This window comes from Ochotona princeps, chromosome 1, assembly GCF_030435755.1.
Source record: "Ochotona princeps isolate mOchPri1 chromosome 1, mOchPri1.hap1, whole genome shotgun sequence".
NCBI classification, from domain to species: Eukaryota; Metazoa; Chordata; class Mammalia; order Lagomorpha; family Ochotonidae; genus Ochotona; species Ochotona princeps.
This window is the reverse complement of record NC_080832.1, coordinates 25029572-25047531: the sequence shown is the minus strand read 5'-3', so window position 1 is coordinate 25047531 and position 17960 is coordinate 25029572. Positions and strand designations below refer to the sequence as shown.

Here is a 17960-nt window from a genome sequence, read left to right as displayed (position 1 = left end):
TCTTCCATCCGATGTTTCACTCCCCAAGTGAGCCGCAATGGGCCAGTACGCGCCGATCCGATGCCGGGAACCTGGAACCTCTTCCGGGTCTCCCACGCGGGTGCAGGAGCCCAAAGCATTGGGCCGTCCTCAACTGCTTTCCCAGGCCACAAGCAGGGAGCTGGATGGGAAGTGGAGATGCCGGGATTAGAACTGGCACCCATATTGGATCCCGGGGCTTTCAAGGCGAGGACTTTAGCCGCTAGGCCACGGTGCCGGGCCCTTAATAGTATCTTTCAATTCTTGAATACTTTTTTTAGCTTGACCAAGCTCTGCTTCCAGCTTTTTGTTTGTTTCCCCATGGTTACAGGAAATACCTTCCAATTCTGAGATTCTTTCTTCCACCTCCTTCATTCTGGTTTTTTTTTTTTTTCTTAAAAAAAAAGATTTATTTATTTTATTGGAAAGGCAAATGTACAGAGGGGAGGAGAGACAGAGAGGAAGATCTTCCATCCGATGATTCATTCATTCCCCAAGTGGCCACAACGGCTGGTGCTGTGCCAATCCGAAGCCAGGAGCCAGGAACTTCCTCCAGGTCTCCCACACAGGTGCAGGATCCCAAAGCATTGGGCTATTCACGACTGGTTTCCCAGGCCACAAGCAAGGAGCTGGATGGGAAGCGGGCCACCAGGATCAGAACCGGTTCTCATATGGGATCCTGACGCATTCAAGGCGAGGATCTTAACCATTACGCTATCATGCCGGGACCCCTTCATTCTGTTTTGGAGACTCTCCACTGTGCTTTTAATTTGCTCCACTGTACTCTTCATTTCTGATATATCAGCTTTCATTTGATTCATTTCCTGTGTGACATATTCCTTGAATTCCTTGAATGCCTGCTTTACATGCTTCTTGTTGTTGATAACAAGCTTTATAACAAGTGTTTTGAATTCTGTATCCCCCATTTTCTTGATGTCTACCTCAGTTAACTCTGAGGCTGGCAAAGGCTTTTGCTCTTTTGCAGGGGAGTCTTCAGTAATATTCATTGTGCCTCTGTCTCTTCTTTTGCTCTTGGTTGTTGCACTTCTGGTTATCAGATTCTTCTCCTTGGGGTAATTTTCTAAGCTCTATCACCCACAGGTCTACAATTCGATTACACTTATTGTGGTTGGTACACGACTCTTTGTTTGCAGTCACTTGTGCCTCTCCCTCCATTAAGTTCCAGGTCTGGGTTCTTATGTTAGATTTCCACAATAGTTTCCATAGCCCCGCTCATGGCCCACCACTCTCCACCTCCTGTGATACCATGCTGAGGCTGCACCGTTCCCTGTACAATATTTCTCCCACTTCTTGTTGGAGCAGGAGCAATTTTTAGTGAATTCACCAAAACTGCCAATTAAACATTTGTGTGTACACACACATACATATCATCAAATGTACAGGACATGGAATTATCAAGTTATAAGATATTCGAGGTAAACATATTTTTCTAATATTTTCACATGAAAAATGCAAGGTAGTAAAAATAAAGTCATAACATTTCATTCAAGGTCATAATTGCCTAAATCAGAGACACTAAAAAGTTCTACTAACCTTATTTGATTGGTAATTAGAAGACTATTTTGATTATATTTGCTAGAGTATTCTATACTTACCTGTATTTATACTCTCCACTCTCAATGGGAAACCAGACTGGGCAACAGCTACTAGTTTCAAAGCGATGTAGAATTGACTTCTTCCAAAATAACCAAGTCTTGTGGCACCACAAAGTTCCATAATCTATAAAAAAATCAGACACAATGTTAACTTTAAGATTTATAATAGAAATTCTTTACCCAAAACTAAGTAGCTATTCCACTTGTTCAGAATGTCTTCAAAACATATCCACTATATGGTAAAAAAAAAATATATATATATATATATATATATATTAAAAAAAATATGAAACCAATTTCCCCAAGTTTCAGGATCATGTTTGGGAAACAAAAGGCACAGGTTTTCCATTAAAATTTGGAATTCCATTAAATATTGGAATTTTTTTTCCTAAAAGTTACATTTTGAAACATTATACCATCTAGACTGTCATAAGCACTGCACTACAACAGGGCCATGTGACCATGGCTTATTTGCTATATGACCATTTAAAGTAACAGTCATAAAAATATGAGAAAATGCTGAGGAGAATACATTAAACTATGAAAACAAGGTATATAGTTTTTCCACATAATACAAATTTCTAAACTATATCAATATTCTACTAATTTTATCAGGTGAGATCATTCTCTGATTTGGTATTTAATTGTATTTAATGTGATTATATTGTTGAGTCACTTGTCTTTTTTCTTTAAGCATGAAAACTTCTAAGAAAACACACTGAGGCATTCTGGCCACTTTATCAAGTAATCTGAGACTGGCTAGTACATGCAAGTACCGGACTCGAGAATGAAGATTCAAGGTTATCAAACTAAAGAATCACTGCAAAAGCTAGAAGGGATTTCTACTATATAAGCATGATAAATTCATTTTTAAACAAAATACAGATCCAATATTTTTGTCACATATTCTCAAATACAAATTCTGGTAAAAAGAAGGCATACGGGCCCGGCAGCGTGGCCTAGCGGCTAAAGTCCTCGCCTTGAAAGCCCCGGGATCCCATATGGGCGCCGGTTCTAATCCCGGCAGCTCCACTTCCCATCCAGCTCCCTGCTTGTGGCCTGGGAAAGCAGTTGAGGACGGCCCAATGCATTGGGACACTGCACCCGCGTGGGAGACCCGGAAGAGGTTCCAGGTTCCCGGCATCGGATCGGCGCACATCGGCTCCTTGCGGCTCACTTGGGGAGTGAAACATCGGATGGAAGATCTTCCTCTCTGTCTCTCCTCCTCTCTGTATATCTGGCTGTAATAAAATGAATAAATCTTTAAAAAAAAAAAAAAAGAAGGCATACTTATTCATTTTCCTCAAAACACTCAAAAGGAAGAAAATGATTTGATGTTGTGGTATTCAGTCTGAAGAAGAGTCATTACAGTTTGCAACAGAACAAAACAAAAAGACACCTTTCAGTGACTCAGCCATGTAGTAAAACAATGACCACTTGCTGAAGTACACAGAGGGAAAAGTTTTTTGCTTTTGTTGTGGTGGGTTTCTTTTTTTTATTTGTTTGTTTGGATTGACCAGTACTACAAAAAATTCTTGTTTCCACACTTTTGGGAAAATTTCAATGGGCAAGAAAGTTTAGAAACAAGTGAAGAACCCATGAGGAAAAGAGAGGCAACAAAGGCAGGCCACCCAGAGCCTTGCTGGCAGTGCAAGCATTTCCTGCGCTTTTGGCCCCATCTCTACCTTTTCCTACCGCCCCCCCACATCTCTCGGGGTATCGCTGCTCACCTTAACATTTCTTGCTTATAAAACAAAGTACCCAACAAGTGTCAGGTATATGTTACATAAAAGGAGATGAGCAAGTAGATCACAAAGGCTTGTTCACAATCAAGGGAGCTACGCAAGGAATGATTAGAAACCTTTGGTAGGGATCGAAGTTGGGGTGCAGAGTCAGGCAACTCACAATACCAGTACAGGCACTAGTTGCAATCTCAACTGTTCCACTTCAACTAATTTCTCTGCTCATGTGTTTGGGAAAGCAGTGAAACTTGCCTAAGACCCTGGTACCCACATGGCAAACTAGGATGGAGTTCTGGGTTCTTGCTATTGGCTGGTCCAGCCCCAATTGGGGAGTGAACCAGTAACATTCTCTCTCCTCTGTTTCTGAACTCTGTCTTTCAAATTAATTAAGTAATCAATTTTTAAAAGATTTATTTCATTTTTATTGGAAAGGGAAATCAGATTAACATAGAGGAGAGCAAAAAGATCTTCTATCTGCTGGTTCACTCCCCAAGTGGCCACAACCACTGGAGATGAGTTGATCCGAAGCCAGGAGCTTCCTCCCAATCTTCCACACAGGTACAGGGTCCCACATCTTTGCCATCATCCACTGCTTTCCCAGGCTACAAACATGAAGTTGGAAGGGAAGTGGAGCAATTGAGATATGAACCGGCACCCAAATGGGAACCTGATGCGTGCAAGGCAAGGATTTAGTCACTGTACCATTGTGTCTGACCCAATAAATAAATAACCTGAAGAAAGAAACAAATGAGTTGGTAGGGGCAGGTTCTGGCACAATGGTTAAGACAATAGCAGAGATGCCAAAATCCTATATCAGAGTGCCTGGGTTCAAGTCCCAGCTCCATGTTTTAAACCCAGCTTCCTATGAATGCAAACTGGGAAATGCAAGTGATGACTCCAAACGGGTTACTGGCCAGTGTGGGAGGCCTTGGTTGATTTCTCAGCGCCTAGGTTCCATCGAGGTATTTTGGAGAGCAATGGGGAGAGTGTGCTCTCTCTCTTAATTAAAAGTTTTTAGAAGAATGCTGATTGACAATTCAAAAACTCAAAAGAGAGAGACAGAGATGAGGAGGAATTATTCAAGAAGGGGGTCAGGTTTTAATTTATTTGTTAATTTATTTGTTTAATTTGTTAGTCATTTACATTTCTTTTCCTGAGAAGTACTCAACATGGCCTCTACTGCCTTTAAAGTGGTTGTTAGTCTTTAGGTTTTATTACATTATGAATATTTACTTATGGGTGGTCAGGGAAATCATTCATTCTGTGATAATCTATTGGGCACCAACCCTACCTCAAGATATGCCTCCAACAGGCAGGGAAACAGGGAGCATGACTGCACAGGGTAGGGAATGGAACCAGAAGTGACCAAGCTGAAGACTATGGCAGAAGCCAGATGCTGCTGCACCTGCTGCTGTTTCCTAGGTCTGTGGCATGAGCAGCACTCTTTTCCAACCTATTTCAGTAGTACAAGATTTTACAAGTATTACACAATAATTATGTCTTTCTTATTCTCCCCTTTTTATGGTTTTTTGGGTTTAGCATTCTTAGAAAGGCTCTTATATTTTTCTTTCCTAGATGGTTCATTAAGATTAATAAATCCAACCAGACTGTAATGTTTTTGGAATGAAAAACAAGTTGGGTGTTTTCCCACTCCTCCTTTGTTGTTGACTACTGAAAAAAATTGCAAGTAAGAGTTTAGTTTAGTGATTAAAGAGGCGCATAATCCACATTAGCATGCCTAGGTTCCAGTGCGAGTCTTGGCTCATGATGCCAGCTTCCAGCCAAAGCGGGACCCTGGAAGGCAGTGGGAATAGCTCAAGTAAATTGGGTCTTGCCAGCCGCGTGGGAGACTTGGACTGCCTTCCCATCCCGGTCCCAGCCCTGGGAGTTAAGGCTCTGAGTCAGTGACCCAGAGGCTAGGAGATAATCTGTCTCTGCCTTTCAACTAAAAAATGGAAATAAAAATTTTAAAATACAATCTTCATTAGGTATTAAAGTTGGGGTCATGCTGGCTGTGTAAACTAATCTGGCAAGTCTTTATTCGGTTTGGAAATATCACAAATTGGTTTTGAACTGAATGTGCCACAAGATTTGAAAGAATTCACTTACGACCTGGGCTGGGTTGACATTTCTCAGTTCTATGTTATGTAAAGTAGGCTTCCCATCTTTAAAATAAGTAACTGATAATTCCATACAGAATCATTTGCCACACCTAAACTCTAAAGTCTGATAGTTTGGCATCATTCAAGGAAGACTCTCTATTTTAATTTCCTCTCAGAATCTTAACACAATCTTGTGCATATCCGTGGGAGTGTCCGCTCTAGCACAGCTCCCTGCTGAGGAGCAACACCGGAGCCAGAGCTGGGCTGTGACTCCCAGAGCGCATCCATCAGGTTCCTAACCCACCTAAGAATGCCAGGGGCAATTAGTGCTGGTTGGTACAAGAATACTTACTCATAGCTACTGAAAGCTACAAAGCTTTATTATCCAACATTATAAAATTTATATGCTCATGGTAAAATAAATGGTACTTAAGACAAAAAAAAAACTTCCCTACAGTCCTCGCCAGATACAACTCCTTTCCTATGTTCCAATGTTTTTCTGCATGTAACCAAACACGTCAGTACACAGATCTTCCAGGTTACCAAAGATCTACAAGCAACTGAGGAAAACACAGAGAATGACAGAGAACTGCCACATTTTCAAACTAAAACACCCCCACCACCAGAACTCTGAACATTTCTAGAAGAGACAGTGCAGGGGAAAAAAGCAATGACTCTCTAGTATCTTCTGCTAGATTTAATACTCTTATCACAAAGCAAGAAGTCACTATGAAAAACAGACAGGATGCCTTGAAATACACAAAGTACAACAGAAATACTAGAAAATAAAATAAAAAGGAAAAAAAAATCTTAAGAAGGCGATAGAATGAAGGTGAATCTTAAAATCCAAGACCAGATAAACGAGGACTAACCTTGAAAACCTAAAGTAACCTAAAGTAACACAGAGCAGGAAATGAACAGATTTCCCAAAGCTGAAGGCACAGTTTTCAGACTGCAGGAATCTCCTAAGTCCCCAAGACTTTAATACACTGCCACGGCACTTTCAACAGCAAGGACAAGACGCAGATGCAAACAACTCCCAATACAGAGATGGCAGAAAGAGCAGGTGGGAGAGAAGTATTCATCACTTCATAAATATTCACCAATCTAGACTAGGCTTTAACATTGAATATCAGAAAACAATGAAGCAGCATCCAGAGGTCTTAAGCAAAAAATATTTGCAACCCATGATTCTGTACACAAACTATCATAAAACCGATGAAAATGGATCCCTTCTTACATGCAAAAATAGCCCATTCTTGGGAAAGTTGGCAAGAATGTTACTCAGTGAAGTTTAGGCGACAGAGCATTCAGGAAAAAGTAGATCCATCCACACAAAGCAGGCAGGCAAAGCCGGAGAGTGTCAGCTATGCAATCCACCAAGACGGCAGTCAGTCAGAGTGAAGCGACAGGGCTCCAAGAGGAAGCCTCACAACATACAGAGGAAGAACTCCACGGAGACAAACAGTGAACGGCAAAATGAGAGATGGCTGCAAAACCTCCAGGGAGAAATCGCTGTCATCAATAGCACAACACTAAATATGAGGATCTGCAATAAAAATATTTATTTAGTCCTAATGTAAGGTCTTCTGTTTTCAACTTTTAGAGTTACCCTAGACTCAAACCATTCTATACAATTAATTGCATTGAAAGAATAACATGCAAATGTAAGCAACTAAATATGTAAAATATACAAAAAATGAATTAAGATGGGGAAGTTAAGAAAAAAGAAGAGGAAAGGCATTGGCTCATATTCTCAGCATTAAGAAAAGGACTAGGGCCCAGTGTGGTAGCCTAGTGGCTAAAGTCCTCACCTTGAACGCTCCAGGATCCCATATGGGTTCCAGTTCTAATCCCAGAGGCCCCACTTCCCATCCAGCTCCCTGCTTGCGGCCTGGGAAAGCAGTTGAGGACGGCCCAAAGTCTTGAGACCTTGCACCCGTGTGGAAGATCCAGAAGAGGCTCCTGGCTTCACATTGGCGCAGCTACGGCCGTTGCAGTTACTTGGGGAGTGAACCAGCGGATGGAAGACCTTCCTCTCTGTCTCTCCTCTTCTCTGTATATCTCTGTATATCTGACTTTGTAATAAAAAATAAAACCAATCTTTAAAAAAAAGGACTAGCTAGACAAGAAAGGAACAAATAAATTTTTCAAGGTAACAGAATCAAAAAATATAAAATTTGAGGAAAAACAGGAATAAAGAGAAATACTGTAATGAAATTCTCATTTATTGCTGCCGTATAATATCTGCAACTGCTAAATCCCAATAATGTGAGACTTTTAAAACAAATCACTAAAGAACAATGTAATAAACTCAGAGGTTTCTGCAGAGGAGGGGAGGAAACGCTGCTTGTTGTGACAAGCCTTTCTGAACTCCCAGGAGGAGAAACTGTTCTAATGAAAACCAAAAACACATACCTTTAAAATATATACCAAGCACAGATCCTTATGCATTGTACTACACTGCAATTATGTATTCAGGACCTTTAAGAAAAAATAAAATGGTTTTCTTTCACACAATTATGTAACAGTGTTAGCAGAGTTTTGCTTTGTTTTCTGTAATGATTGGTGGTTTTCCCCTTGTTGCCAAACCATCTTGTTTTTTGCTCTATCAGCAGTCTTTGGCTATTACCCTTGCCTGTATGCCTAGGACCTAGAAATACTTCAAAAACTGTATAAAAGAAATGGTCACTAATAACAACCCACAGATTCTTGCTCCAGGAAAAACATGTAAGAATCATTTGCTGATGCACAAATATGGTAGTGAGGAGGGGGCAGGGAGAAGGGGAAGAACTTTTTTGAGCATGCATATGTTAAGTACAGTACTAACTACTCAAAATTATCCCACTTAATCCTTCAAAATAATGGAGGAGAAATTGGTAGGACCTTTTTTTTAGACGAAATATAAGGCTGAACAACTTGTCTATGGACAGGGCTCAAAAAAGGGCAAAATTATACTTCCTGTGTGACTTTTTTTTTCCTTTCACACATTTTGTACATAATCCCTTTGCCAAGATAATGCTGGTGTCTGCCTGTGTCAGCCAACATACCCTGGGAGGATTTCCTCAACCTTGGAACAACAAAATCAACAGCATCTCAGAGCCAGTGAAACCATGAAAGCAGTACCAGAACCCTCGGGACACGATCCACACTGGGGACCCTAGGATGACACCCAGTTATCCCTGGGTACTTGATGTGGTTAGGCTGCAGGGAGCGGCCCTCTCCTCTTTCCCCCTCCCCAGATACAGGAAGAAAAAAAAAACTTGGGAGGCCATTGCCTCATCCACTTTCCCCCATTGCTTGATCCTCTCCACACTAATCAGTGGTCCTGTACATCCTTCTCAACTATGTAAACATCAACAAAAATACATTTATAATAAAAATAGCTTAAAAAAAGCTCTAAAGCAGCTTTGTCCTCCAAAATGTCCAATAGACAGTATTCACACGCACAGGAGGGGACACGTGCTGCAGCACTGAATGCAGTCTCAGGATCTCAACTCCACTTCTAAATCCAGTTCCCTGCTAAGGTCTGGGAAAGCAGCAATGGACGGTCCACATGCTTGAACCTCTGCACCCAAAGACCCAGATGAAGCTCCAGGCCCCTGGCTTCCACCCAGCCCAGCCCTGACCTGGCAGCTGCAGTCATTTGAGGAATGAACCAGCAAATGGAAGAACACTCTAACTCTTTCAAATAAATAATGACTTTCAAAGAAAACGAACTGAAGGGCTCTCCGTTCATATGCTCGGACACAAAGGTGCAGAGAATAACAAAACAAGAAGGTTGATGGAAGTTGTTTCTTACAAAGGTGAGAAAAGATCAAAGCAAAGCAGGTTCTGTTTACACGTACAACCTTCATGAGCTGAATCAGAGTGTAAGGATTCAAAAAACAAAACCAAAAGGAATGAGGAATATACTAGAACTATACCCAATGCTGTCAAAGGGTCACCCCAGGAAGTTGCCACAATCTTTTCACAATGAAATTCTATGAGTCAGTTTAATGCAGCATGACAGAAAGCAGAATCTCCCTTCACAGAAATGACCAGATTAAACATGAAAAGATGACGCCACTACTTTATTTTCAGAAAAACTGCTTGACAAGTGGAATTGAGCCAGTGGTCATAATAATTTTTGCTGCCTTAGAACCCCTGGCAATTTGGTCCACTTATAACACAGGCCGGCCAGTCACTGCACCTTCTATTGTTCTACTAACTTGTTAGACTAGTCCCTACAACTTTGTGACTCACTAGTAACACGGGAACACTTGCAATGGAGATTCACATCTACTGGAAAGCAGGAAATAATTACAATGAGCACTTACTATTACGATGGGTGTTTATTGACCATTCTATCTGTTTAATATTCTGAACAATCTTGTGATATTTGCTACTATTATTCCCAGTTCCCAGGAAAGAAAACTGGGGCTAATAAGGGGCAAAGTCAGGATTGAAAGCTGGGGCAATCTGGGTCCCCAAACAGCAGTGTCCTCAGCTGCCTCCAGGACACAGCTAGGCTGAAACCCTGTTACAGAACAGTAGTAGTTTGAAACGGAAGAGACTGCTACCCAGTAGTGAAGTGAACTGAAGTGTATGGGATTTCTTTTGGCGATTCCAGAATGCATATTTAGTTCATAAGCACACTAACAAAAACCCTACAGTCCACAAACAAGCCTTCATTAGTACAATCCCTACAAAAACACTGTGCAACGAGCACTCCATATGTCCAGCATTCTCCTTAACACACTCTCAGAATCAATGTTGTAGAACAACAACAACTCTCAAATTTTTTGGTGTCAGGATCCTTACATGCTTTAAAAAATAACTGAGAACTCCTCAAAGAGAATCCTTTGTTTTTGTGATTTATATTCACTGATATTTACCTTACTCACATAAAAAGCCAGTTGAATTTACATAAAATAATAATCTTATAATTTTTAGAAAAGTAGCCAAAAACATCAAACAAGAAGAGTGTATCATTTTACCTATGTGCACATTTCCTTATGTCTGGTTTAGGAGACCCCTCTGTTTCCAATTCAGTGGGCTAGATTGCCTTATTAAAATACAGACATGAAAAACTCACAGTGTGAGCTTAACAGACATGTATATTAAATAGCCTTTTTAGGGGCCAGCCCCCAGCATCAGCATCCCAGCTGAGCACTGGTTGGAGTCCAGCTGCTCCACTTCAAAGCGGCTCCCTGCTAATGAAGACCCAGAAGCCCCTGGCTTCAGACCTGCCCAGCTCTGACCCTCATGGGGATCTGCAGCTCACATTTTGAGACAGCCTAAAAAACGGAGGACAGTGTTAGGAAGGAGTCTCACCTGGATGCCACTGCTCTGGATCCCATTTCTCAGAGCAGTCACTGCACACACAGTTCCAGTCGTTCAAGCAAGTTACAGAAATCAGTGAAACTAGTCAAGTGAGGACAGCAGTGAACTAATGAGACCCAGGGTCAATGGAGCAAATGCTGCCCACTCTGTGAGAACACAAGCACCCTGCCAGTGATGCCCTCTGGATGCCATCCAGAGGTTCCTAAAGCTGGATATGTGAAATAGTTTATGATGCATTTCTACTTTCTTTTTTTTTTTTTTAAGATTTTATTATTATTGGAAAGCCGGATATACAGAGAGGAGGAGAGACAGAGAGGAAGATCTTCCATCTGATGATTCACTCCCCAAGTGAGCCGCAACGGGCCGATGCATGATGATCCGATGCCGGGAACCAGGAACCTCTTCCGGGTCTCCCACGCGGGTGCAGGGTCCCAATGCTTTGGGCCGTCCTCGACTGCTTTCCCAGGCCACAAGCAGGGAGCTGGATGGGAAGTGGAGGTGCCGGGATTAGAAACGGCGCCCATATGAGATCTCGGGGCTTTTAAGGCAAGGACTTAAGCCGCTAGGCCACGCCGCCGGGCCCGCATTTCTACTTTCAAATGCTCATGTGGGCTCAAAATAATTTTCAGAAAAATGTAAGCCAAACAAAACTAGCTGCACATTCTGTCCCATAGGATTTTCTATAACACTAAGAAAACTGCCATAAAAGAAATGGAAACTAGCAATCATATTCCTTCATGACTATAGCAAGTAGGGAAGGGCAAGGTAGGAAAAGCAAAACTGTACTTCATGAAACATATTCATCTATACAGGCAGCATATTAACATGTCCTATTTATGCAACAGTCTTAGAGAGTTCCAGCTAAGAAAAAACTTAGTCTCAAGCCATCAATGAATTTTTTTAAATGATTTATTTATTTTTGTTTGGAAGATAGATTACAGACAGTAGGAGAGACAGGGAGACAGAGAGAACTTCCATCCATTGGTTCACTCCCCAAATGGTCTCAGTGCCCAGAACTGAGTCGATCTGAAGCCAGGAGCCAGGTGCTTCCTCCAGGTCTCCCACACAGGTGCAGGGTCCCAAGCACTTGGGCCATCCTCCAATGTTTTCCCACCATCCTCCCACAAGCACAGAGCTAGACTGGAAGTGGAACAGCTGAGACATGAACTGGCACCCACAAGGGATGCCAATGCAATAGGCAGAGGATTGGTCCATGATGCCACCATGCTGGTCCCCATTAATACATTGTCATATAAAAAGTTTTATATAAGATCCTGTTCTCTGGCAAAATGAGTTAAAATTTCTGAGACAACTGAATGGTAAAAGGAAAATCAGTATTCAAGAAAGCACTACCTCATCCTTCACTACTATGTCAGACCTAGTCCTTAACCACACAACCCAACTGTATAAATTCTAAAAATGCCACATCCCTTCTTCAGTAAGTCCACACTGCTGCTGCCTCAGGGCCTTTGTGCTTGCTGTATCCTTGGTAAACTTTCATCCGACTCTGGCCTGGCTGGCTGCTCTCATCCAGGTCTCGGCCAGAGCATTACAATCTCAGAGACCCTCCCGGGGCACCCTCCTGACACCTGACTTGCTGGTACTGTCTTCCAGAAGACTCCAAACTCCAGGAACAACTCCTGACAAACACTGTCACTGCATGTGTACTGGTTAGGAGGCAGGGCAAAATATTCCTCATGGATCATTTTGCTCCTGTCTCTCTTCACTCCTATACAGATGACCAGATCAGCAGGTCTCACGTCTAGCTCCTAAGTATTTAACTCAATTGTAAAGAACAAATCTCTACATCTAACACTACAGGCTCTTCATAAAAAGAACCCCAACCTTCTGTCCCAAACTTTCTACGTCCAAGCTAGGCTGCGCTCTACTGCCACTGTTTTTGTTTTTCTCATCCATATCTGTTTATGAAAATCAAAGTTTCAGGGTCAGCACAGTAGTACAGCACACTTGAAGCCTACAGCGCTTATTGAAGGCCAGTTTGAGTGCCACTGCTTCACTTCCAATCCAGTGCCCTACCAATGACCTGGAATAGCAGTGCAGGATGACCAAGTGCTTGCACCCCTACACCCACAAGGGAGATCCAGAAGAAGCTCCTGGTCCATGGTGTCAGTCTGGCCCAGAGCTGGTTGCTGCAGCCATCTGGGGAATGAATCAGCAGAAGTCTGCCGTCTCTGTGTCTCCCACTTTCTAACTCAGCCTTTCAAATCTTAAAAAAAAAAAAAAAAGGAAGGAAGGAAGAAAATCACACTCTCCCTTTATGATCCACTACCTTAAGACTACTCTCTGTAACATGCTCTATTCCTCCTACGCCATAAAAGACCATTTCTTTCTTTGTACCAGTACTCTAACTTCTACCATTTGAGTTATTAAATTCATCTGTATAAGCACATTAACGGCATCACCTGCTTCGGGCTTCAACCCCCTCCACTAAGCTCTCTGAGGGCAGAGGGCTCAGTCACACATCAAGTCTCACACTGTTCCCTGTGCATGGTAGGCACTTGATGTCTGCTGACGAGAGCTGCTTTCTAATGTGCAACAGCAAAGAGGGCGGAGGCATGCATTCAAGCCCAGTCCCTCCAAATGGCTTGGTTTCCCTTTTGCTTCCAACAGAGAATACGTTTAGCTCTACAGACAAGCTAATACCTATTATCTCCCTTTGCTATACACACATACATACACAAATCATTTCAATACTTAGCACAATCCAATAAATAAGCAAGCAACTCAATATTCATTACTAACCCATGATCCATGTTTGCACTCTGAAATGAATTGCTATTCCTGGTGATCAATTACACTGCCAATTCAATTTAGGTCTAAAGTAAATGGTAATCTTACCACCCTTCTGAAATATTCACTAATTGTATTTGTTATAAAAATTGTATTTAGGGCCTGGCGGCGTGGCCTAGCAGCTAAAGTCCTTGCCTTGAAAGCCCCAGGATCTCATATGGGCGCCGTTTCTAATCCCGGCACCTCCACTTCCCATCCAGCTCCCTGCTTGTGGCCTGGGAAAGCAGCTGAGGACGGCCCAAAGCATTGGGACCCTGCACCCGCGTGGGAGACCCGGAAGAGGTTCCTGGTCCCGGCATCGGATCAGCGCGTACCGGCTCGTTGCGGCTCACTTGGGGAGTGAAACATCGGATGGAAGATCTTCCTCTCTGTCTCTCCTCCTCTCTGTATATCCGGCTTTCCAGTAACAATAAAATCTTTAAAAAAAAAAATTGTATTTATTTGAGAGGCAGAGGGAGAGGACAAGTGAAGAGAGCACACACGGGGTACTCCTGCTTCCCTATCCACTGGTCCACGTACATGCCAGACGCCCACAGCAGTTCAACCCAGGCCAAAATCAGGGGCCAGGTCTCCAGGTGGTTGGCTGCAACCTCACTATCTGAGCCATCACTGTTTCCTTCAGGGTCTGCACCAGCAGGAATCTGGAGTTAGGACTGAGAGCCAGGACTTGAACTCAGGCACTCCAGTGTGGGGCAAAGGCATCCTAACTGCTCCACTAAACATCCAACCCCTTAATCAGCTCTTTCAGAGCACAGATCTCATCGCAAATTCTCTGCATTTCTCATCCCAAACCTTTAATTACTTATTGCTTTGTTTACGCAACTCAAACAATCTTTGATTTCAATATAAACATCGCTGCAGGGCAAAATTATATTGCTTCTTTCCTTTCTCCTACAATTTTACTTAAACACTGCTATATAAACAAACAGGTATTCTCTTAGTTGTTTGCTTATTTTAGCTCAAACCTATATTGTTAAGTTTCGCGGCAAATGTCTCCCCCGTACAATGTCTTCAAGTAAAATAAATCATCTATGAGCTATAAGGTTGACAAATTATATTTACAAAACATCACAAACATAATAAATGCAGTTTATCAGAAAAAATTACTTTAGTTTACCAACAACTACCTCATAATTTTCTTGAGCCTGTACTACAAGTCAGGGACTAAAATATAGGAATATTAAAATCACAAAAAATTATGTGAGGTAATACACAGAACAATTAGCTAAATTTAGCCACTCTATTATGAACACACATTCCAGAAGAAAGTCACACTTGTTTTATCTATCAATTTAAATAAAGGAGGAACAAAAAAGAAAAACGGACACAGAAAAAGTTGGTAAGTGCCAAATAAGTATTTTCTTTTAATATTTGTATAAAATATAAAAATAATACATTTTTCAATTCAAAGAAAAACTGAAAATCTCTTCCATAACTTTTATACAGAGAAGGTTCAAAAACATTATAGGAAAATACTTTAAGAGATTTGTGGAAAAACGTAATGAAAAGATAAGCTTTGGGCTAGCACTGTGACATGGCTGGTGAAGCCAGTCCCTGCAAAGCCAACAGCCCCTGTGGGCACAGGTTTATACGGGGTATGTACCCATGTGACACGTGCACCTGGGCCAACTCCAGCTGAGCAGATATTTGAAGAATTACCCAGCACATCAAAGATACTTCTCTGACTCTGCCTTTCAGAAAAATGTATTTTTTTTTAAAGGTAAACATTTAGATACAAAAATCTCTTGCAATCCATGCACAATTTTCTCATAATAAATATCTTTCATCAACTATTTTACTTTTTAAATTTTATTTTGCGAGGGAAAGACACAGAGTGAGTGCCCTTCTGCTGGCTCACTTTCAAAATATCTGCAACGGCCAGGACTGACACAGGTGCCAGGAGCTCAATCCAGGCCCTTCCACTCAGGGGTCAGGAACCCAGTTACTTGAGCCATGATCAGTGCCTCCCAGGGTCTGCCTTACCATGAAGCTGGAGCTCAGAGATGGCGTTCAAACCCAGACACTTCCACATAACTTACAGGTGTCACAACTGAGACATAATTGCTAGACTACAAATGGCCATCCCTCCACAACCCCTTTGGGAATCCCTCATACATATCCTTTACCCCCTACTAATATTATAGGAACACATCAGAAGAACTCACCATCACAATACCACATACTGCTAAAGGACCTACACACTTCTTAATATTTGAAACACAGGACTTTGCTCTATCTGCTAAGGAAAGGAACCAGAAACAATATGTTGAGTCAAATGAGCAACATAAAAGAGGATTGAGGCAGCTTTTAAAAGTTTCTGGAGTTTCTGGGGCTAGAGCAGGGACATGCACACTAACCTTCTCCTCTAGTGCTCACATTTCATATGGGTTCAAGTCCCTGCTGCTCCACTTTCCATCCAACTCCCTACTTATGTCCTAGGAAAGCAGCGGAGGATGGGCCAAGTCCTTAGGGTCCTGCACCCATGTGGGAGACCCAGAAGGAGCTCCTGGTTCCCAGCTTCAGATCAGTTCAGCTCTAGCCAGAGTGGTAATTTGGGGAGTGAACCAGCAGATGGAGGCTCTCTCTCCTTCTGTCAATCTCTCTCTCTCTGTAACTCAAGATGAACAAATAAATCTTAAAACAGTTTAGAGTTCCTGGCTGAACCTCCAGACAGTTAAGGTAGACAGATTCCCTTCAATTGTATCTGGTTTCTAATTCTTAAATGACAAATTCTACTTGCTTTCGGCAAAATAAGCTCTTGTTGGCAGTCTACCAGGGTAAAAGTAATACATACAAACCATAAGGTTTACTGCTTATGGTCATTACCACAGTCATTAGTTATCTCGACAGTGAAAGAATTGTGACAGCCTCAAACACAAGGACCATGATATGGCAAAGTACATTACTAGTAGTTCAATCCAACCTCCAAACTGTCAACTTGAATAATGCTTGTATTATTTACACTACTTGAAATGTAGAGCAAAGAAGTGAAATCACAAGATGAAAAACTGGTTTCAAGAATACCTCAAAGCATTTCAATTTTACATTTAAATTACTATCTGTCTTTCAGAAAATATGACTGGCATATGAACATAGTTCAGTAAAATGAATCTGGTCAAAAACCTACACTTAGAGTGGTCATCAACTTCACAAGTAAACTAGGACATTAGTAACAGTGGAAAGGGGTAATACTGACCACCGCGTCTGGCCAGAGGCCTCAGCCAGGGTCCTCCTGGGCACAGACTTGCAATGGTCCTTTGAAAACTCCACTGCAGACAAATGGTTCAATGTAACCCCTGAGCTGCGTCGGGAATATGAAGAGCAAACACCTGCCACCTCCTCCCTCCTTACCACATGCTGCGTGCAATAGCTTTGTTTAGACTCAGGAGTGGTAGTTCTGAGGAACCGGTTAGGAGCAATCAAACCGGTTTTCTTACACTGAAGTCTGACTATCCCAAAGGCACAGCAACTCTAAATAAATAAAAAAAAAAAAGAAAGAAAGAAAGAGAGAAAGAAAGAGTTAAAAAAAAAACAAAACAGAAGTTTCTGAGGTGGCACAATGGCTCAATGGCTATATCCTAACCTTGCAATCACTGGCTCCAAATGAGTACTAGTTCATGAACTGGTAGCTCCACTTTCCATCCAGCTCCCTGTTTCTGGCCTGGAAGAAGTTTCTTCCAACTTCAGAACAGCTCAGCTCCGGCCTTTGCGACCATTTGAGGAGTGAACCAGTGGATGGAACGTCTCTCCTTCTATCTGTAAATCTGATCTGCCTTTCCAATAAAAATAAATAAATCTTTAAAAAATAAAAAGTTTCTATTAAAGACATTCAAATACAGTGAGCCAGGCATCAGTGTAAACACATCAGTCTTGACAGCCATTTAACCCTGGCAACAGCTCAGACAGCGAGGGATGCTGAGTTCTGTTTTAAGCACAGGCGGATAGGCAGCCCGCCTGTCACAGTAAGCAGCAAAGCTGAGGGCTCTGCAGGATATCCCCACCAACTGTGCTGGGCCAGCACCTCTGCTTCTCCAGCAGCCAAGACAGAACTCCGAGAACAGCCAAGCCAAGGCTTCGCAAGCACACACATGGGAGTGGGGCCTGGAATGGTGTGCGATCAGCAAGCACCATCATGTTACACAGAATCACACAGCTATGAGCTCATTTCCGGTTACAGTTGTTACAGCGGTCACACAGCAGCAAACATGGACCTGGAAAATTACCAATGATGAAGAGAAGCCTGTTTTTTCCCCTATTGGGATAATGCACTAATGCGTGTTATTACACAGGCTGTTACACAGTGAGAATGCTGACAAACGAGATGACTGTTAGGATGATTGCTTTAA

General features: G+C 42.1%; 1 protein-coding gene across 6 annotated transcripts in view; it reads right to left on the bottom strand.

Annotated features, from left to right (window-relative positions):
- The window catches only part of REPS1 (RALBP1 associated Eps domain containing 1), an 86424-nt gene that overhangs the window by 40853 nt on the left and 27611 nt on the right, over positions 1-17960 (bottom strand). For all 6 annotated transcript variants that reach the window (XM_058670265.1, XM_058670200.1, XM_004587274.3 and 3 more), the window contains exon 2: positions 1635-1758. In XM_058670265.1, coding sequence (XP_058526248.1) covers positions 1635-1758 — 124 coding nt within the window. The remainder of the gene's footprint in view (positions 1-1634; positions 1759-17960) is intronic.